Here is a 22,517-nt window from a genome sequence, read left to right on the forward strand (position 1 = left end):
CTAGCCAATTAAAAATGATGGATAATTGTACGCCTGCTTCTGCACTGTATAAAAAAGAGCCTTTCGGACAATAAAGATGGAGCTTGCTGTATCACCCACACAGAGTCGGCCGCTTGCTTCCCCGCACGGAACCTTCACCTTTCCCAACAGAAATGGTTCTTCCCCCACAGGGTGGCTGGGCACTGGAACAGCTCCCCAGGGAAGTTGTCACAGCACCAACCTGACAGAGTTCAAGAGGTGCTTGGGAACACTCTCAGCACGGGGTGTGATTATTGGGGATGTCCTGTGCAGGGCCAAGAGTTGGGCTAGATGATCCTCAAAGGTCACTTCCATCTCTGATTATTCTGTGATTCTGTGTTTCTGTATCTGAGAGAGAGTGTCTTATCACAAAATGGATATGTCTATAACTTAAAACTTTTTGAAGAAGTTTGTTAAACTCATCCTACCAAGCAATCCAAGTTCTACAGTAAAACCTCACTTGCTAAGTTTGCACTTACTCATTTAGAAAAATCTAAGCTGATACAGCCACTTCCTTTGTCAGTTTGTTACTGCACTTTTCAGTATATTCATAGGTGTTAAATGAAGTTTTTACCAGTACACAATGTAAATATATGACTCAGTAATTTGCATGTATATTTTGAGACACCTACAAATAAGTAGAGCAGAGCATATTTTGAAATCTAAGGTGTATATACTAGTCAACAATAATATTCATCTGCTTGGACACTTCAGGAAAACAGTAAGAGCATGAGCATGCACTCACATTTCCCACACCTCCAGTGGAAATGTCTCTTTAAATGTCACAAGAACTTAGCTGGGTTGTTTGCCATCTTCCACTTCTGAAAGGAAACCAGTCAGAATGTAACTGCACATGTACTGTACACATCTACTGCTTAAATTTGATTTTGTGTTGAGCTAAGGCTCTCTGAACATCACTGAGGAAGTGTCTTCAAGATTCTCTTGAATTAAATGGCTGAATCTGGGCAGCAGAGCCTCATGTCAAATTTATTCTTTTTTCCCTCCTCCCCATATGTTGAATGGTTCAAACACTGCTCTACCCTCCTACACTTAGGAGGAGGAATGGCTGGGAATATAACAAATATTATGATGGCAAAAGAAACAAGCATAATTTATGGAACACTTGTGAACAGGATGAATCTGTTAAGCTCTGCACTCCTACCTGAGGCATTTCCCTGAAAGGTGGTTTAATTTGAGACTTAACATAACTAAGTAAAATGTTTAAATAAAATGTGTCATTACAATTCATGTTTGCCTAGCAGAGATGAATATCCTCCTTTAGAAGCCTGGAGTGGGGAGCAAAAGGAATGTGGAAGGTAGACTCTGCTTTATAGATGAGTTATCCCCTACTCCAAGATACTCCAAGTTTGGTTGCTGTGTATGTGTGTCTGGATTGGGGCACTGCCGTGAGCAAAGGCAGAGAGCTCTGCTGACTGATATCTTACTGCACAGCAGAGGTCATGCTCAGCAGCCAGTGGACTGTTCCTACCTGCACACTTTAATTGGGCTTTCAGGCATACATATTTTAATCTGTTTCCCTGTGATTCTAGCTTCAACAACCACTTCTACTCTGTAACGCTATTGTAAAAGGCTATAACCAAGCCCATGAAGAAAAAACTTTACAGAGACACATGGTTACCATAGCAGCCCACATCCTGTAGCCCTAGAACATAAGAGCTAGTAAGGAGGCTTATTTTCTTGAATTCTCTCTGAAACTCTGCCATTTCTTAACCACATATAGATAAGCTTCTGATTAGAACACTTGTAAAATCCACTGCTCCTGTGTTCTTTTCAGAGTCAGAGAGAGAATACAGAAGATTATGAAACTTTCTACTGTGTCCATATGAAAGACAGTTTCATGTTAAATTGAAGCATCTAAACCCAGGAAAGAACTGAGTAAATTCAGTTTTCATATGCAACTCTGTGCCCTTTCTCACCAGTGTAGCCGTAAATTTCTGTAAACTGTGCACTGAAATTCTTGGAACAGCAGACTAGCAATTCTCCAGCACTATGAACATGTATTTATTGAAGACCTTCATCTGCATAGGTGTTCTTAACATCCTGTGCAGAGCAGTGGTGGTGAATAGTTTGTTTCTGTGTACATGCTGAGTTTTCTGTGGATTTTTGTTTGTTTGGGGTTTGTGTTGTTTTCAGCACTGCCCATTTTCATGACCTTTCCATTCTCACAAGAAAAGAAATTAAATAATGGTGACACATGCAACTTCCTGATAGAATTATGGTTCTATTTGTCTATCCTAATGTATTTATCCTGGTATCAGAATCTTAATAACCATATCTGTTTTTCAGTCTAACTGCAGTGTATTGCTGTATTGAAAAACAGTATTTTCATCCTTTAATTTTTCAGCTATATACAATTTCAAAGGCATAGGAGTGCCACAGCTATCTCTACAGATCGGTGATGTGGTCCATATCTTGGAGTCCTGTGAAGGTAAGTCACGTGCCTTCGGGCTATAGGTTTCATTGTGAATAATGTAATCCTTTCACTTCACAACAGTTCTCTGTGTTACATTAGTAGTTGTCTAATGCTTGTACTTGTATTGGTGGTGGTCTGTTTTGAGGAAGAACCAATTCTTTTTTGGAGAGCCAAAATGAGAAATATTACAGTACATGTGGTTTTTGGGGAAGTCATTACTAAATGAGGAAGTCATCAAGGTGAATGTAGAGTTTGGAGTTCATGCCAGCTTATAATATACCTGATGGAAGTGACTTTAAATTGGATTGAAGTTTTAATGGAGAATGAGTTTTGCCTTTAAACTGAATATTTGTTGCTAGGAGATATCCAGCACCCTAGTCATCATATTGTATGAGTATTAAACCTTGTTTGTTAAAGTAATCTGTAGGTCAGCATGATTGATAGGAACATTTCTGAAAACCATCCAACTTATTGAACATGATAAGCAGCAAAAGTCTGTCAAGTCATACATGACAGACAGTCAATATGCTGAGCCAAACTTATGTAGTCTGAATGTGGAGGTATCTGACTGACTGGCACAAGCATCAAATAAACACAAGAAATGGAAGAATAAGTGAACATGAAATTTTGTATAATTGTGAAGTTGAATTCACTGTCAGTACTATAGTGATAATGTATTCCTCCAGACTGGTTCATGATCATACTGAATTCTCTCCCAAGTCTCCCAGAGCTACTGAATTTTTCATTAGGATAAAGCAAGAAAGGTGTAGTTATTATTAAGTCAGCAGTTAGAGATCTGAAATTATCATTATAATAGTAATTTATTTTCAACCTGTAGTGATGTTCTTGACCAGGTTAAGAGTTTAAAAAGGAATTATATAGTGCTTAAAGCTTTGCAAAATGTATTGTAAAATTATCTTCTTCAGCCTCCTTCTGCTGATAGAACATGTCTCTTGTATCTCGTTAACTGTAGCTATGTTAAAGAGAAAGGCCAACTGCTGTGTTATGCAGTTAGAGACAGCTCAGTGTTGAAAGACACTTTGTATGTTGTGGTCACAAGGCTGCAAAGACTCTGAAGCTGTTTGAACAGATCTTGTTCCACTGCATAGAGCTCTAGGTCGTTTTGCACGGAAACAATGAAGGATTTGAGAGAGGAGCACCTGAGAAACCACATTTCCAATGTATTTGGGCACAGAAGCATATGGTTTTTCTTCTACTTGCAAGAGAAATGCACTATATGTAGCAGGGAAAACACTGCTGTCACTTCTTAGGCAATCAACAGGTCAATCTCTTAGTCATGAGTAATGATCCATGTCTTCTAAAAACTGAAAGGTCTGCATAATTCTTTAGGCCTCCATTTTGGCTAAGAGAAGATGAAGACAAACCCGAAACTCCTTCATCCTTGCATTGTTCTTTAGTTCAGCTATAGCATTTCAGGTTTGATCCCTAAGGTACATTTGTCAGCCCAACCTAGCAAGTTGAGTGCTGATTTTCTGGGGTTGTTTTTTATCTAAAACTCTGTTCTGAATCCTCTGCCCTTGATACACAGTGTCATAGCTTGCTTTATGAAATGTTTGTCAACAAAGAAGTGGAATCATCCACATTGTGCGAGTGAAGTTCATCTTTTATCAGATACCTTAAAAAATATGCCACCAGCTGCAGCTGGGAGTAACCAACAGTTACAGGTTTTTTCCTATGCTCATGTTATATGCTATTTTAGTTGGTTTTGCATGCACAAAGTATATGCACAGAACATACATGTGCTGTCACAGCAAATAGGGTGAAATACATTTTACACACTTGGCTGTAAACTGAGACTATGTGCAAATAAATCAGTTTTGGAACTAAGATGGAATTTTATTGTTGAGAAGACACTGGGGAAAAAAATACCAGTGCAGAAAAACCTGAAAAAAACCTGTTCTGAGTCTTTCTTTGAGGTCAGTGATCCTCCTGTGACTTTTAACATCACCTTTCTGACAGTATTGTTTGGTGTTTGGGATTTATTGGTTTTATGCTTCGATTGCATGGCTGAAATATTTGTGCTGTGTTAGAAATGGTGAGACAGAAAAGGTGGTAGCAAAGGGATATTATCTCTTAATGAAATTATCATCAGAAAATTTATGCTTTTAGTCATATAATGCTTTCTTTGGGATGAAATGGAAGAAGTATTCAACAGAGTCAAATAGTGTTTCCATGCAGGTAAATGTTCATGAGGGAGTGTGTGCACAGTGGTCATGTTCTTTGCTGTAATTTTGTGCTCTTTGTAGTTTATTGTGACTTAACTGTGAAATACATGGAATTAAATCTGAATTCATATTTCAATTGCTACTACTGCAGTACTTCATTGTGCCCAGTATTAGCCCTTTGTTTTCTTGAGGTTCTAACTTGGACCTTACACTAGGAAGCTGCTGATTTGAGTTGAGTCCAAAAGCTCTAATGCCTCGTGGCAGAAAGATGGCTTAGTCTTACTACATTCAACAAAATCGGTCATGTAAGAACCACAATGAATTAATACTACACCTAGAAGACAAACAGAAGGGCTTCATGGGTTATCCAGTACCCTGAGTGATCTTGGTTGAGATATATATATATATATATATATGTGGAGGGTGGGTTTATATCTTACATTGCAAAATACCTAATCCTACCTTTTTACTGTGAGAGTAGGGCTGTTAAATCCTGTGTAAGATTATCTGTACTTATTATGCAAGACTTGAAAGGAGACCATATAACCATATTTGCTAATATGCAAGTCATGCTTAATAGGTTTCCTGATATTCACTCTAATCTAGGTATTTTTGAAGTAACTCCGAATTTTTGCAAGTACTAGGCTAGATATTTCCTATATGAAATAAAACCTATGACTTTATTATATGCTTTTTAATGCAAGTTTTTTGTCATACTAAGTGGTCTTTCTTCCTTTTAGATTGGTATAAGGGTTATCTAATAAGATACAAAGGAGCAGAGGTAAGATCACACTGTTCATTCCTATGAGGCTACTTATAAGGAATCCACCCATGAAGTGGTTTTCTTTTTAGTATGTCTTACTAGATAGTCCTGTTCTGATCTGGGGTCATTTTTTGTGTCTATCAGTATTTTTTTCAGTAGGTGCAATGATCCTGTATCAGTATTTCATAATTAATCTATCTCTAAATTAGACTGCTTTAGTGGGGAAAAGTGAAATGTATGGGCTGATGCACAGAGAAAATGTTTCTTTACTGAATTAAAATTGTATTGTATTCAACTGTATTTAAGTATACTGTTTTCTGGGGGAGGAGGGTGGAAGAAGGTGTTTCTTATGAAGAAAGGTAATCCTATGCATTCTGTGTTTGCAGAGAAGGATGTGACAAAACTTCTATTATTTGTCTGTCAAATAGAAATGCATCTCTCTGGGCAGAAAACTACATAGCTGACAGTTAATTTGGATATTACAGTTTATGTTCATAGTTATGGTTCTTACCTAAATGGTCCTGGAGAATAAGTGTGGATTTATGTTGGTTTTTCTCCTTCAACAGGGAATATTTCCTAAATCCTTTATCCACATCAAGGAAGTTACTGTTGAAAAGAAAAGGTATCAAATTTATCTGTTTTATTATGTTATTGTCTCATTGTCTGCTAGAGAATGAGTTATAAGGCATTTTTATACCTCAACTATAACTATAATATAAACTCATGAAACACAGTCTTCGTGTTAAATTTTCTTTTCTTTTCTAGACAAGGATCTTGTCTGCTAGAGAATGAGTTATAAGGCATTTTTATACCTCAACTATAACTATAATATAAACTCATGAAACACAGTCTTCGTGTTAAATTTTCTTTTCTTTTCTAGACATACAGAAAATATAATACCTGCTGAAATTCCTTTAGTTCAAGAAGTTACCACTACTCTCTGGGAATGGGGAAGCATCTGGAAACAGCTCTATGTGGTATGATACTTGGCATGTTGTGTGTTGCCTGCTAGTCAGTCCTATTTATGCATATTGAGGCCTTGTTCAAATCAGTGTCTTTTCCCAGATTCAGGGCAGGGTCTGCATGGACTTAAGAAATTGCTTCTTTGCTGCTTTGATAATTACCATTTTCTTCAGTAGCTTTAAATGTCAAGTAGCTTTCAGCCTAGTCCAACCATCAGCGTAGCAGTGGTGGTGCTGGGTTAGATGGCTGGATTAGATGATCTTGAAAGTCAGTTCCAACCTCAGTGATTCTGTGCATCTGGAAATGAAAAGGTTGACTTACTGCTCAGGAGTGGGTGACTTCATGCCTGTTGTTTCAACCTTGAGCACAGTGTACATGATACACTTTTCGTAATTTTGATTTATAGAGTTGAAAAGTTTCCAGATAAGAGTATCAAACATAAGTAAGATGCATTTGAAAAAGATTGATGATGCTCTTGGAATTGCAGAACAAATGTTGTTCAGGGGTTACTGGGAGCATGTAGCTATTAGCAACTGGCAGTTTCAAGACTTTTGCTCACTCTTGCAGGATCACAACCATTGGATGTTGCTTTTACTCTGTTGGAAAAAAGAAATCTTGAATATGGTGTAGTTTTCTAAAACATGTAATTTTTGAAACATGTCACGTCTTACTCTTCCACTTCTTAAAGTCAACAGTAAAAACCCTTCTTGTTTCAGTGAATGATGCTACAACTACTTTAGTGACTTCTGTGCATTCTCTCACTTTTCTTTTATATGTCTTAATACCACAGTCAAATGCTGTTGTTCCCAGCATGCTCTTACTAGGATCTCATACAAAAGAAAACTGCTTCTGGAATGTTTTCTCCTGATGAGACTTTGTAAATGAATTTTAAAACAACACAATTAAACAAAACAAAAACAACACAATTCCCTATCCCCATACAAAATGCTTAAATTTTATGTAATTTCTTTATGATCACATAGGAGATTCTGTCCTTAACCATTTGTGGGATGAGAGGAGGACAAAAGTCAAGGTCATTACTTCGCCTACTTCTTGCTCATGCAGTCATTTAGCATTAAATATGACACAGCCTTTAATTGGCAAGACCAACATTTCACTACCACTTGAAGCCTGGAATTTATTGTTTTCTATTATATCTTAGACAAATAAGAAAGAGAGGTTCCAGCAGGTGCAGTCAATGATGTATGACTTAATGGAGTGGCGGTCACAGCTTCTCTCCGGGACTTTGCCAAAAGATGAGCTCAAAGAACTCAAACAGAAAGTCACATCCAAAATTGACTATGGGAACAAGTAAGTGGCCTACATTGCTTCTGGAAAACAGGATTTATTTTAAAGCATATCATCAAAGAAATGATGATGTGTTTGTGTTGGTAGTTTTGGAACTCAAAAATCTGATTCATATTGAATCTTCCTTTTCAAACTTCTCCCTGCTATTCCTGTGGAAATAAAACTGAGGCTTCTCATAGCAAACCACTTGTTCAAAATATTAATTTGTTTGTAAATTATAAATATATAAGCCTGTCAGTTGTAAAGATTTGAGGTCAGATAACTGGCCTTTATATGCATATATCATCAGTGTACTCAGGACTCAAAACTTGTCCATCTTTGACAAACATAGCCTGTGTATAGTATGTTATGTGACCTTCAAAGTTGGTCCTGACAGACCATAGTAAGTCTGAAAAGTCTGCTGTGTGTAGAAAGGCTGTGTTAAAGACACCACCCTTACACACACACACAGAGCCCCTCCATACCAAACACACCAAACTAGGGAATTTCCAGGCAGAACTCTAGCTCTGGTAATAGAAGTGAAACTGCCAGGGGCAGAATAATTATCTTGTCTGCATCTTGCTGGTGACAAGTCGCTGCAACACAACATAATTTTTGGCAAAAATGTGGGGTCATGTGAGGTTGGTGGTGTTCTACCATCTGATAAAGGCAGAGAGAGAGAGCATGGTAAAAAAGTCTTTATAGCATTGGTATTACAGGCATTGGAATCTGCTTATAAATTGTCTTTAGCTATTTCCAGTGACTGTGGTCGTTGTGGCCTGAAGGCCTCTATGCAGCTGCAAGTTTTCAGCTCCCTGTGGCTACACATAAACAATGACCACAGGATGTTATAAACTCTTCACTCATTTGCTGTGATTTGGATGCAAATTTCTGGTGAATTGTGTTCACATGGAACACTATGGAATGCACATATCCTGCTACATTGTGTGAAGCTGAATGGTCACTCCAAGGCAGAGTGTACTTTGAAATGTTTCAATCAAAGAAGCCTAGCTCTGGTTCAGATTACATTTTTTGATTTCAGACTTCTGTTTTTACACTCTTGTCTTCTTTCTACATTATGAGACTGTACAATGCTTCCTTTGGAAGGACAGGGGTGAAGGGCATGTTTAAAATGGTTAGGGATTGCATATAACCAAAATAACTGTGCCATTATGCCTTTTGTATTTTCACAGAATACTTGAGCTAGACCTAATAGTTAGAGATGAAGATGGAAATATCTTGGATCCAGATAAAACCAGTGTCATCAGCCTATTTCATGCACATGAAGAAGCAACTAATAAAATTTCTGAGCGAATTAAGGAGGAAATGGTAGGAATGACTGGCCAAACTTAATTCTTCCTTTGCTAAAATCCAAACAAAACACTAGTATAAGGGTTGAAGGATGCAAACTTCTCCATAAAAGTTGGTGGAAACTTTTTCCTCTGACTTCATTAAGAGTGGATTCACATTGATGTGTTAGGAATATGGCTAAGCCTCAAAACTGAGTTAGCTTCATTTGTGTACTGGATTCAGGCTGTGGGCTAGGCTGAAAGCTTGGGTCTAAAGCTGGTGCTAAATCCATTCTTGGATTCTTATATGGAAATATGTCTCCTCACTCCATCTGAGAGCTACTCAGTAGGCTGAATTGCATAGTGAACAGTTACATACTCGGAGTTCAGGCTGCACATCATGACTAACCAGAGCTTATTTTTAGAAGATCTCATGACAACACTAGTTGTTTGCTGTAGGTTGCTGCTTGCTAGTTAGTCTGATGAAGTTCAGGAATTTAAGCTCACTAAAGAGGAACTTAGGTGAACTCTGCATAACTGTGTGGACATCAGAAGTTAGAATGCTGAAGCAAAGCTGATGAGTGCATAAATTTAATCATTTTCAAATGCAAAGCAGGCGACTACACCTTTTTGACCTTTATCTATGTTAAATCTCTTCAGGGATTTGTAAGCTACTTGGGTTATTTTCTCCATTCACGAGAAAGGAAACTGTAATAAAGCAAGTAAAATACTTGACAGAAAATAGTTGTGTTGTCGTGACACTTCAATAATGCCTATGACAAATCACTGGAAAACATCTGAGTTGTTCTCAACATTGTCCTTAAATACATCTTGCTTTCACACATCAAAATGTAATTAACTGACAATATAAGGAAAATTAAGTTTGGGAGTCTGCAATAGACCGTGGTACCTTGTTCTAAAAATAGAGTCAAACAATGGGTTTAGACCATCAGGTGTTAAGTAGCTGATTCTTGGTGGTTAATTTGGGATGTAGGTAGAATTCAGGAGACTCTTTTTGAGTCAGTGAACACACTCAGCTGTGTCCTGATCACAGAATGTTATTTGTCTTCTCTTCAAAGAGACTTATTTTGTTTTGCTTCAAGCAGACTGAAACCCCATCATGATGTGGATAGTAGGTCTTTTGCTATATGCCACTGTGTTCAAAAACCATCTCTTTTGGGCTAGTAGGCTTGTCTCTGTAGTGACAGCTTGATACTTGCTCTCCTCTTTAAAAGTGATGATAATGTTTCAGCCATTATATAATTGCTCCATGGCCAAACATGGAAATCACAGAATCATAGAATATCTCAAGTCAGAAGGAAACCATAAGGATCATTGAGCCCAACTCCCTTTTCTCTTTTCCTAAAGGTCCTTGCAGCAGAGCAAAAACACTATTAAATCTTCTAGGCACAGTCTTTTACCAGAATTTTAGGAAAAGACCTCAGAATAGAACCATTACAAGTAGCATGATGTGCTTGGGAGGTAAGGTTTTGAATACATTCATATATAGGAGGGAAACAACCTGGCTCTTTTCTCCTTAGTGAAAGTAATGTAAAGGCAGGTTTCTGGATATGAAGGAAGGAGGGAAGAGAAACAGCCTAACTATTGTGTTTCTTGGAAAAATTAATAAAATAACATAAACCCTATTCCATTTGTACAAGCAGACACTTATAGGGAAATGATAATATGCTTAGAATCCCAGACAAAGGAAGTTCTTATTCATACCAAGTACGTCTCCTATGTATTGCAAAACTTGATTTAATGCATCTCTGCTATTAACTTAGTCATCATTTCACATGAAGGTGGGTCCCTAGTCTGGGTGCAGTGTCTTGAAAAGAACCCACTCTGAGGTTTTATATCTCTGTGTCCAGCAAAGGCTCAGAGGAGGAAGGTGGGATCTTCCATATCTATGTCACTTCTGCACCTTCTAACCTGCTAGTTCTCTAGGCTTACAGTAGAAAGGGATGTTGATCCACTGGTGAAGCAGTGCAGAGAGTCAAAAACTTGCTCATCATGGCTGCCTTATTAAGCAAAGGCTTTCAGAGCCATACACAGGGTAATGTTTATTTGCTGGAAACAAGTATTTTAATCCAAACGTTCTATGATTATTTCTTTTCAAGATCAGCTGTTACATATCATAAAAAGTGAAACTTCTGTAGTATCCCACCATTTTAATTCATGGATCTAGCTAATGATTTTCCTCCTTCTGAGTAGTCGAAGGATCAGCCAGACTATGCATCGTACTCCCGGATGTCTTCATCCCCCACTCACAGCCTGTACGTCTTTGTGCGGAATTTTGTATGCCGAATTGGAGAGGATGCAGAACTCTTCATGTCATTATATGACCCACAGAAATCAACAGTCATAAGGTAAGTTTTCTTCTTTTGGTTGCAGGTGAGTAGCAAAAGGAGACAGCCAAAAGGAAGTCAAGTAGCTGCCAACATGCAAGTAATGTAGTATAAATAAAGGAGAGAAAAGCAAATGGAAAGGAAGTTTGGACAGATCTAGTTGTTGGTGCCTGCTGACGGATTCTAGGATCCCAAAACCTTTGGTAGTTAATTCCTGGATTGAACATTTCAGAAGTTTGGAGACCACTTGATAGTTGAGATTATTTTTGGAGGGAAATACTGTGGTGTCTAGAGTAAAGGGCTGAATGCAGAGGAAAAGGGGCAAAATGGGAGTAACTTACAAATTTCAAGATAAAGATTCTCTTTAATGTTTCTGTCAAATAAACTATGACAATGGAAACATTTCCTCAAAAAACATGGTGCCACTATGTCTTGTATTGAAGGTATTTTTCAAAACTTACTGATGATTTGTATAGAATTCTCATCTTTTAAGTCTGGTATTAGATTTAAACCATCACCACATTGTCTGTTATGCAACTTTTGTTCTGTACTGTGGTTTTTAATGTACTGTGTGAGGGAAGAATTTTTAAATCACATGACAATAAGATATTTATCTTCAAAACAGTGAGAACTACTTGGTGAGATGGGGGAGTCGAGGCTTTCCAAAGGAAATTGATATGCTCAACAATCTTAAAGTAGTGTTCACAGTAAGTGTATTCCAGTTTGCCTTACTTCATATTTGCAAACGCAATTGTCTGTTCTCTCTGGTCACTCTCAGAAATGAAGAGTGAGCAAGATGAAGAAGGAAGCAGAAGTAATCTTAGAAACAGAGTAAGAGGACCAGTCATTGAGTGCTTTAAGGCAGTGATAGTGCTGCAGTGGTCTTTCTTCAGGTTAATTTCCTGCCTCATCAATTTACTGATGACTTTATTTTTTTATCTGCTGTATCTCTTTATTGCTACTGTTCTCTCTGTTTACCTTGTATTGTCTTCAAACTTTAAACTGTCAGGTTTTTCATCCTTTTAGTGTGCTCAGGTTTTTTTTGTTTCTTGGGTTTTTGGGTTTTGTTTTGGTTGGTTGGTGGTTTTTTCCCATTGATTACTGAAGCTCAATTTATTACTGAAGGTCCTGTTTAAATTTGACAACTTGGTCTACTATGATTCTTTTTTTTGTCTGTATCCTAGGACCTTGGGAATAAAGACCTTAGCAGAGACAAAATTTATTTAGTTTGTCAGATAGTTCGAGTTGGAAGGATGGACCTGAGAGACAGTAACTCAAAGAAATACACACAAGGACTCCGACGACCTTTTGGAGTGGCAGGTACCTGATGTCTCCTGTGCTATAGCTGAAGCAGAACCCAAGTGACATTTGCCAAGCCTGAACTGTAGAATCTCTACCAAGACATGTCAGAATACACAATATGTGTATTCTGACATGTCTTGGTAGAATACACAACTATGTCCATAAAGACTGCACCTGCATTAGCATTTTAGTCCAGTTCACAAATGTGCATTTGAATTTATTTTCCTACTAGTTCATACTTACTGCTAAGCAGTGCAAACCAAAGCACAGTACCAGAGTTTAATAACAGAATTCCTTGCAGATGAAATAAAGCCAATGATTATGTCCCAAAAGCACCACCAATGCACTCATACCTGTATTGACAGGATTTGACCAAAACCAGTCTGAATTCTCCCTTTACCATAAGGTCACGTTTGTAGTGTGGACTTTGACTAAATGCTCTGGCCCACAAACCTCCCCCTGCTGGGCTACACTGCTTGCTAGTGAACAATCCATATTTACCTTGAGGCACAAGAACATCAGTCATAGGTAAGAGGAGCAATTTTGAAATGCTATTATGTATTTTAATGATTTTTCTTTTGTTCTTCTAGTCATGGATATTACAGACATCATAAAGGGAAAAGCTGAATGTGATGAAGAAAAGCAGCATTTCATTCCCTTTCACCCGTAAGACAGTTCTAGATATCTTTTTGATATGCACAAAAACATTTATCTGTCCCTGGCTGTAACAGTCAGTGAAACAGTTAAAACATATGTAAGTTTTTCTTCTAACAATTTTATGTTGTAATAGTGCTAATTATTTAAGTATGACTTTAAAAGGCATTTGAGACTTGTCAGGGGTTAAATTCTATGAATTATAGCACTTAGCAGGTACCTTGTCCCATTTCACAAACCCAAGTCCAGTAACTGCACATACTCAACAGTAAGCTTTTCAAGCAAGGATAACTACTAATTTGTGAGCTTCTCTTGTGAATTTGAGAAATATCTGAGTAAGAACTGGGTTTCATTAAAAAAAAAATCATAGAATTGTCATCATTAACTCTCTTCAAAAGAAATGCCAGACCAGCTGCCTAAAAATGTGATGCTCACAGATCAAATGCAGAGATGCCAGACAGTGAAAATCTCTTTGTGCATCCTACATAGCACTGCTGCTATGTACTATGGAGAATAAATTTAATTCTGAAGGACCCAGGTATGACACAGTAGTTTATTATTTCACTTCTTTCCAATTTGATCCAACATGTTTGTTATGTGAGAATTTGTTTCTAAATTCAAAAATAATACCAAGTTCATTTATCAGGGAAAGTGCACTGGGAAAGTGAGAGACAATGACATTACAGAAAGTATTGCAATAAGGTCAAGTACTGCAGAGAAGACTGATGCTGTTTGTCACTTGTGTGGTGAATAGTGTTCGATATATTTAGCACTTAATTCCTAGTAGACATTGTGGTTTCTCCTGCAGGGTAGTGGCAGAGAATGACTTTTTACACAGTCTCCTAAGCAAAATCACTGCATCAAAAGGAGACAGTGGTGGACAAGGTAAAGTACATTTTTTTCATTTTCTTTCAAGCAACAATATATTTTTATGCAACTCCATTTAATATTGTTTGCTGATTAGAGAAAGGCCTTTGTGTTAGAGCAGTAGCACCACCATGGGGGTGGGTCAACTTTGAAGCTGGGAGTGAAGAAGCATGAGTTGGTTACACTCTCTTACAGGCTCTTTAAATTAGTAATGGCAGTTTTGGATTACAGAGTTCCATCTGCAGGAAGTAGGAAAAAAAAGGAAAGTGAAGTCTTATCCCTGTTTTGGTGGGTAGAAGTCATCTGAAGACAGATTTCTTTTTTTTTTTTTTATTTCTCTACCAAAAATGTTGAGTTTTTTTCCCTCTCAATAGGCCTCTGGGTAACTGTGAAAATGCTTGTTGGAGATGTGATTCAGACCAGAAAGGACTACCCACACCTTGTAGACAGAACCACTGTTGTTGCCAGAAAATTGGGATTCCCTGAAATCATCATGCCAGGTAGGAGGTGCTTTGTTCTGTAAGAGGAAGGGATTTTTTTTCTCATTCCCTAGGTTAATGAGCATGTGCTGCAGCCTTATTTCTGTAATAGGTAACGCAGAAGCTCTTTAGAATTCACTCATGCTAAGTTTTGTTCTAATATTAGAGGCTTATATAAAATACTGAAATCCTTGGAAAGTATTTGCTAGTACTTAAAGAGAAAAAAATAATATCAAGACAGCAAGGGATAATCCTGTCTCCTTGTACATAGCTTTCTTGTCCTGTAAGAAGATTATGGTGTATGTCAGTTGAATTTTAAAATAGCCTTGTTTTCGTTGTAACTTATCCTGTCCTTTAATGATAATAAATATATGAGCTTACAGTCTCTTGAATTTTTTGGATTTATGACAAGACATTTTTCACTTGAAGTCACTCACTGTCTGCAGGGCTCCTTTTTTAAAAAATACCCAAACCTTTCCCCCACAACTCAAGTAAGATTTCGATACTTTTAAAAGTCCTATGAATTCGTTCACAGGAGAAAATTCAAATGTGAAGCTCCCTCTAGAAAGAGAGCTGTGTGTTTGGGGAAAATTCCTGACGGGATCATCGCCTCCTCACCAGCAGGTGTCGGGGCAGGACGGGAATTGCTTCGAGCTCCCATTTGGTTGTTTCTCATCACATCGTAGTTTCTCCTTACCTAAGAATAAGAACTGAAAATTTAAGTTCAGGTGGAAAATAATACATTTTTATCTGTTTCACTGCAAAAAAAACCTCCCTAGGTAGTCGTGTTAACTTCAGTTGATCCTATGCTCTCACAGCATTTTAATTGATTTTTAACCTTTTGATTTCTTTTTTAGGAGATATAAGAAATGACATTTATATTACATTGATGCAGGGAGATTTTGATAAATACAATAAAACAACTCAGAGAAATGTGGAAGTGATAATGTGTGTTTGTGATGAAGAAGGAAAAGTGTTGCCAGTAAGCTTTCTTTTTATTTTTCCTGTATCATGGGCATAGAAACATGAGCTGCATTTTTGAAGTAAGACTTAACTTATAAATTTTTATAAAACACCATGATTAAAAAACTTGCCGTTTCCTTACTTGTGACATCTTGTGATGGATAAGGTTTATGATGTTTCAAGTGATCTATCTATTAAAGCCCTATAAATGTCTTGCATAAAACTGTAAAGAGGAATAACATTGAATGACCTATTTTAGCTGTGCCAAGGAACAAATGCTGATTCTGACAATTACTGCATTCTTACTCTGGGGATTTTCTTGTGGAAATTCCCAGAGGAATGCAATTTGCACATTAAAATGTTAGAAGTACCATTTCTGGTACATAACAAACCCTTGGTTTGTGCCAGGAAGTCTGTGTCATTGTCCCTTGAATTAAGTACATGGCAAATAACTAAATTAGTGACAACAACTACATATGCAACATAAATGTTTACAGTGTCTTTTTGCTAGTCTATTCCCATTTTAAAGGTCTTTGGTCTTTTCCCTAGGGTTTATCACCAGTTTGGTATTCAGGGGAATTTTTGACCTTTCGTTTTCTCAGCTTGACACTGCTGTGATCATGAGGGTGAAATTATAATGACACTTCTTGAGACAAAATAAAGATGGAGTAACTCACTGTGGTTCATGACTGGCTGAAATGTGTTTATGAACTGCAACTAACTGCTTGACCTAAAATGTCACTTCAAAGCTTGAGTGAAGAAAATTGGAAACCCACATAATGTTTAAGGTCCACACAACAAATTGTAACCCTGATTACTAACCAGCACCTATGGCAGCACCCAACTGTGACTTGCAAGCACAGAAGTTAACTCTATTTGGTATTCTGTCTAATCACCATTAATATGCTTAAAATACATGTACACCAAAATATTCCCTAAAGAAATAAACCTATTACAATGCATTAAATCTCACATGCCAATATTACGTATGTTCAGTTCTGCAGATACATCCTTTCTGCAAACACTAGGATAAAGTGGATTTGTCATGTTGGCTGTGATGTGAAATATCATGCCTGCCTTCTGTGGGTAATATGCCTTAGACAAGTTTAAGCAATATGTTCATTGTTGAGGAGTTCATTGAAATGCTGTTGAATGCAAGCAATAAAAAACCTAAATGGGTCTCCCTCTTAGCCTCTAAAAAACCCCAAACCCAACAAACTTTAAACCCCATTAATTTATCTTAATTTCAGTGTTTCTCATTATTCGTGAATCAAAGCAGTTATATGTTCCCTGCACAGGAAACTGGTATCAAACTCATTTGAGTTGCAGAGCTAAGCCTAGATTTGCTATTGCAAGCAAAAGGCTTTTGTTCCAAATGAATATCACAGGCTACATCGAAACAAGTGCATGCATAACCTTGAAAAATCTCTACTCAGGCAGATGATAAACACCTTTCTGCAGTTAAATCACTCTGACCAGACTGTTCAAATCACCTTCAGGTAGCAGCATGACACCCTTCTGGTCACAGGGCCTCCTGTGTTTGAAGCAGACTTGTAAGATTGACTGGATTTTAAACAGGAAAATTTCATCTTTGCAGTAGTTAGGATAGCCTAGGTAGGTTTAGTTTAATCTGCACCTTCAGTAGAGAATTTAATGTGTTTGCTTCCTTCATGCACTCCATTTTCGTGTCTGATGTCTGTGATGCTTCCATGATCAGCTACTCTGCGTGTACATCCCTCAGTCACAGTCAGCCAGGACAGACAGATGCAGGCCAAGTCTCTTCACTGATTCACTAAGCAAACTGCATTTCTAGGTTTCCACAAGTTTTAAACTTTCAATTGGATCTGTACTACTCCTGATAGTCTTTAGAGAATGGGAAATTTACTGAGGGTGCCTTTATGGTATTCAGTTTGGAAGTCACCTCTGGTGTGAAGCCAAGAATTTCTGAGATTCTCCTGAAATGGAGTGTTTTAAAGTAAATGGAGAAATGAATGGAATAATGAAGCTAGATCTTTATTTATTTACTTTTTACTTTGTATGTTTCTTCTGGTAACTGAGATAATGTATTGGTTACTTAAGTTCATCAGTTGGAGAAATCAAGTCTATTATATGTCTCTCCCACAGCTCTTCTTAGAGCCCACAGTGTGACCCCTATAAAATCCAATTACACTGGCCCTGCCCATAGATTATGGAAAACATTTATCTTCATTGTGTTCAGAGGCTTGGAAAATGCAGTATCTTCACATTAACACTTCCTCTCTGTTGGTGCTGTCACTATTATTTAACCTCAAAGGATGCTATATCCAAATTCAGACCCGTTTGCTGTGAGGGGCCTAGGAGGGCGTTGTGAGAGGGCTGTGAAAGCACCTTGTGAGTGCTGCTTTCCTCAGGGTTCCTTTGGTTTTGCTCAAGTTCTAAACATTTACAGAAACTAACAAAGCACTAAGCACTGTTTTCCCCTCCTTTTTAAGAACGCTGTCTGCTTGGGAGCAGGGGACAAACCTGTGAGCGAGTACAGATCAGTTGTTTACTATCAGGTCAAACAGCCACGGTGGATGGAGACGCTGAAGGTATAGCATGGATTCCTCTTGCTTACTTGTTTTACTCCCCAGTACCTCACACAGAAAGGTTGCACAGCATCAGCTTTTTCCAAAAAACATCCTGGCTCTGAGTGCAGCTGAAGGATGGAGCCTTAGTCATACATCAGTTATTAGAGACACATGAGCACCGAGGCTTGAAATTTGGCCTAGAAAACAATGTTAAGATGTTGTTCAGCAAAATGAATGAGATCATCTTAGATAACCTTATGTCCTAACAGGGTTTGTCAAAAGTGCAATAGTGCATTTGTTTTATTGTGGTGAAACAGTGCAGATGAGGAGCCTCACTTATAAAAAACAAACTCAAAAACCCCCAAATCAGAACCCCTAAACCCCAAATGAAATGCCCACATACTCCCTGTCTGACTTGGGACAGAAACATGTGTCTTGGTTTTCTTTAGAAACACACCAATAATTATTTAATCAAGCTTTAATGTTTATGATTGGAAAATGCCCAGAAGCTGCCAGTAGTTGTTATAAAACATGTGGCAGGCTTGCTAGCAAGCAGGATGGATTTTGGAGGCAGCTGTTGAAATGCTGCAGCCACAGACCACAAGCCTGAAATTCTTAGCTGAGGTGTGTTGCTGTGATTGTGCAGGGCAGGGAGGGAATGGAAGTGCAATCTGAACCAGAAGCTGATTTGTTGTTTTGAAAACGATGACCCATTCTGTTTATTGCCTACTCTACTGGATCCTTTTCCAAATTATTCTGTAATTCAGCCTTGTGTACAGAATCATTAACAGTAGATCCTGTTGAAAAGTGGAGTTCATGTGGAGGAGTCTTATGCAGGAGGATTTGTAAAGGGAAGTTGTGAATGGACACAAAGGAGTACAAGTCTTCAATGTTTTGCAACTATAAACTTGATAATAAGAAAATTAGTGTTTTCTCCTACACAATTGGCCTTTTTTTCTTGCGTGTTTGTCCTAAGCAGGTTGCTGCTTTAAGAGCAAAGCTGCTCTAGGAATATGCAAGTACCTGCAATTCTACTCAAGGCTTTGACACTAATCACAAAAATATAGTCAATTTATATTGCTGAAATTTTCAGACCCTTTTCATCTCTTTATTAAAATGATTGTCAGTTTCTGTATATGAAGTGTGGAAGTTGCACAGTGCAGAAGTGTTGGACAGTTCTCTGTGGTTAACTGCAGTGTACTTATTTTCTAGTGTACAAGCACCTATGTGCATTAACTTACCGGGATCAGTGCTTCATTTCTTTGGCTTTTGAGCAAAATCATTTGACTTTCAGCAAAATCTAACAGATTATTCCTTATCAGCCACTACTTCTGCTACTGTGATCAGGATCAGTAGCTTTAAATGGCCTGTGAAAGGCATCAGGGAACCAGCAGAAGTGGTGCTTATTTATTCTAAAATAGGAGCACCTTACACATGAAATCAGCTTCTGTCCTCACCCCCCATAACTCATGATCTTCTGATTCTACAAAAGGTAGCAGTACCCATTGAAGACATGCAGAGGATACATCTGCGCTTCATGTTCAGACACAGGTCGACTCAAGAGTGTAAGTAGGGAATTTTTACTTCAGTGAATTTTAATTCAGTGATGAGTAGTCAACTGAAAAGATTTTGCTTTGCAGCTAAAGATAAAGGTGAAAAGAATTTTGCAATGGCCTACATAAGACTAATGAAGGAGGATGGAACAACTCTTCAGGATGGCATCCACGATTTGTTAGTGCTAAAGGTACTGGAACAATTTTCTTCCTTTCTTGCCCTCACAAGACACTTTTTTTCACACTGTTGTATTTGACTGCTTCGTATATTTACTTAGTGCTAGATTAGTTTTATTATTCTATCAAAGGTAATATTGCATTTTTCATCTGAACACAGAAACTGACCTAACTTGTTCCGTGGTCAGTAAACATTGCTCTGCATTTTAAGGAGAGAGAGATGTTATCTAAGTGCAGTGAGAGATGGTTACTCTTTTTACTGACATTTGTGCTTTTGGCTGCCTGTAGTATAGAGAAAGTTATGCTGAAGCTCAGTACCTGGGTGGGTACAATAAGTCCTGCTGGAGGTGGGGAAAGTGTTGTTTGATTTGTTTAGAACCTTTGTCACATGAACACTCTGGGAATGTAATTTTAGGGAATTGTTTGTTTGACTCTGTTCTGTGTAGCTACTTGGGTACAAAAGTGAAAGTTTCTGGAATTTGATTTTGGGTGTGAAGAAGAATTTTGGCTTGCCCTGATGGGACGCAGATAGCATCTTTGACTTTGTGAACTGAAGCAAGAACAGATGTTTTGAGAGTCCTGTTTTGGTTTGTTCCTCCCCACCCCCTCCTTGGAGAATGGTGTCTAGCAGGAACTAAGAACCATGAATCGATTCCAGTACATAATTAACTTTAGATATTTCTCTCTTTAGATATTGCTCTTTTCAGTAAACTAGTTTGTTGTGACATTAATGGCAAGTGAGATGCATCCAACTAAATCAAGTTGTTTAGGTAATCAAAAAAAAGATTAATGGCAATGCCTAGTTATTTCTCTTCTCCTCATTGAAAACATCCTTGATAAATACTGAGACTAGCAGGAAAATAATGATCACATTGTGTGACTGTGTGGTTCATGTTGGTTATGAAATTCCACGTAATTCATTTCTGCATGAGCCCAATAATTTTTTTTCTGAAGTGACAGCATGGATGAGCGATGCTAAATGGAGCTGACCTAGTTTATGGTTGGGAAAAATAGACAGATTTTCTGACATATGTTTGCCCATTCTAGTATTAAAAACAGTAATTGTAAGCTGTAAGTGTTTAAAACAGTCATACATCTGGCCTCTCAAAGTAAGTAATTTGAAAACTGCCAAGTTTAAACAGTGTGCTTTATTTTTATTGCCTTCAAACACTGAATCCTTTTCAGAGACTTTTGGATCAAAATTTCAAGTCTTTTTCCCATTGTCTGTCTAACAAGCAAGTGTGATTCAATCATAAATTTTAGCAACACTGTCTGTTTTGCTCATCTAGGAAGTCCAGAAAACATCTAGTTTTAAATCAAGTGGTGTGAAGTATGTAATGAATGGTATGTTTTGTTTCAGGGGGACAGTAAAAAAATGGAGGATGCTAGTGCTTACTTGACTTTACCTTCTACACGTCAGCAGATGGAGAGCAAAGGAGCAACCACAGTCAGGAGCTCCAGCATTGGGGGGGGACTTTCAGTAAGCTCCCGAGATGCATTTAGCATTTCAACCCTTGTTTGTTCTACAAAGTTAACTCAGAATGGTAGGTATCTTCTAAACAGGTGGAAGTTTTAGAAAGAAGACCTTTGCACAAGTTGATGAATGCATTTTAAATGTTAATGTCTGTCCCTTTATTTTCTGTTAGTGGGTTTACTGGGTCTCTTGAAGTGGCGTATGAAGCCAGAGCTGCTTCAGGAGAACCTGGAAAAGCTGAAGATTGTGGATGGAGAGGAAGTTGTGAAGGTACATCTTTAAATAGTTATTCTAATAATAGTTATTCCTCGTGTCCTTTCATGGCAGAGAAAATGCTATGTAATTTCAGAAAGAAACAAAAACTGGAGGGTCAGTACACATGGGGACTGAAAGAAACCTGTCAGTTATACTTTGTTTTGTGAGTGTCATGCAGTGTAGTATCTTTATTAGGGATAGTTTGAGAAAGGCATGAGCAAGAAAGTAAGCACCTGGACAGGATTCTTCACAGTGCTAGCCAGCTCTTTTCCTCCTTGTTCCCAAATATCTCTGTTCTTGGCTATTGTTATGATGTGGGAATTCTCAGGGTTGCTACCAAAAATTGTCTGCTTTCACTGGAAATTAATTTATTGGGATAGTTTTCTGCATTCTATTGTTTTATTCTGCTGGAAATTTTGTGCACAAGAGAATCTAATACCAGGAATATTATTTGGGGTCCTTGCTGCCTTGGTGCTTACGTGTATCTCACAGGTAAACTTTTGAGCACGTGCGGAAAATCTCATTTAAAAACTTGAAAGGTGATGAAGGCAATAATGGTAAAATATTTCCCAATATCTCTGATCAGCTGTTTGCTTTTGTCAATTAGAAACATCACAAACAAGTTCTACTGCTTTCTTTGCAGTTCTCAATATTAATTTACATGTTGATATTAAAACCAATTAGTTTCTGTACCCCATGAAGCACTTTCTTAATTTAATGAGTATAATATGAACAAAAAGCTGTTAATATTTTGGAAAATAGCAGACACTATTGCACTTGTGACTTTCAATACGAACATGAGATGTCTCTGGAGAGGAGGAGGAAGGAGAATTTAAAAAGAGGAAAAAGGAGATAGAGGTTTTTTCAACAAACATTTGTCTCCCAAGTTACTGGGGTACTTTCCTTTCATTTAAGAGTAGGTTTGAATCAGACCACAGAAGTAGGAAAAGTGTTTT

At 37.7% G+C, this 22,517-nt stretch overlaps 1 protein-coding gene across 1 annotated transcript in view; it reads left to right on the top strand.

The window, feature by feature from the left end:
- Positions 1 to 22,517, top strand: part of DOCK2 (dedicator of cytokinesis 2) — a gene marked incomplete at its 3' end in the record, with an annotated part of 62,891 nt that overhangs the window by 6,082 nt on the left and 34,292 nt on the right. Inside the window, exons 2-19 of the mRNA XM_009073879.1 lie at positions 2,384 to 2,467; positions 5,379 to 5,419; positions 5,968 to 6,023; positions 6,282 to 6,378; positions 7,527 to 7,675; positions 8,845 to 8,980; positions 11,155 to 11,309; positions 11,914 to 11,995; positions 12,473 to 12,608; positions 13,181 to 13,256; positions 14,053 to 14,129; positions 14,486 to 14,611; positions 15,448 to 15,572; positions 18,025 to 18,123; positions 19,595 to 19,667; positions 19,743 to 19,846; positions 21,193 to 21,376; positions 21,479 to 21,576. Of these exons, the coding sequence (XP_009072127.1) occupies positions 2,384 to 2,467; positions 5,379 to 5,419; positions 5,968 to 6,023; positions 6,282 to 6,378; positions 7,527 to 7,675; positions 8,845 to 8,980; positions 11,155 to 11,309; positions 11,914 to 11,995; positions 12,473 to 12,608; positions 13,181 to 13,256; positions 14,053 to 14,129; positions 14,486 to 14,611; positions 15,448 to 15,572; positions 18,025 to 18,123; positions 19,595 to 19,667; positions 19,743 to 19,846; positions 21,193 to 21,376; positions 21,479 to 21,576 (1,898 nt within the window). The remainder of the gene's footprint in view (positions 1 to 2,383; positions 2,468 to 5,378; positions 5,420 to 5,967; positions 6,024 to 6,281; positions 6,379 to 7,526; positions 7,676 to 8,844; positions 8,981 to 11,154; positions 11,310 to 11,913; positions 11,996 to 12,472; positions 12,609 to 13,180; positions 13,257 to 14,052; positions 14,130 to 14,485; positions 14,612 to 15,447; positions 15,573 to 18,024; positions 18,124 to 19,594; positions 19,668 to 19,742; positions 19,847 to 21,192; positions 21,377 to 21,478; positions 21,577 to 22,517) is intronic.

Source organism: Acanthisitta chloris, unplaced genomic scaffold (assembly GCF_000695815.1).
Source record: "Acanthisitta chloris isolate BGI_N310 unplaced genomic scaffold, ASM69581v1 scaffold8404, whole genome shotgun sequence".
NCBI classification, from domain to species: Eukaryota; Metazoa; Chordata; class Aves; order Passeriformes; family Acanthisittidae; genus Acanthisitta; species Acanthisitta chloris.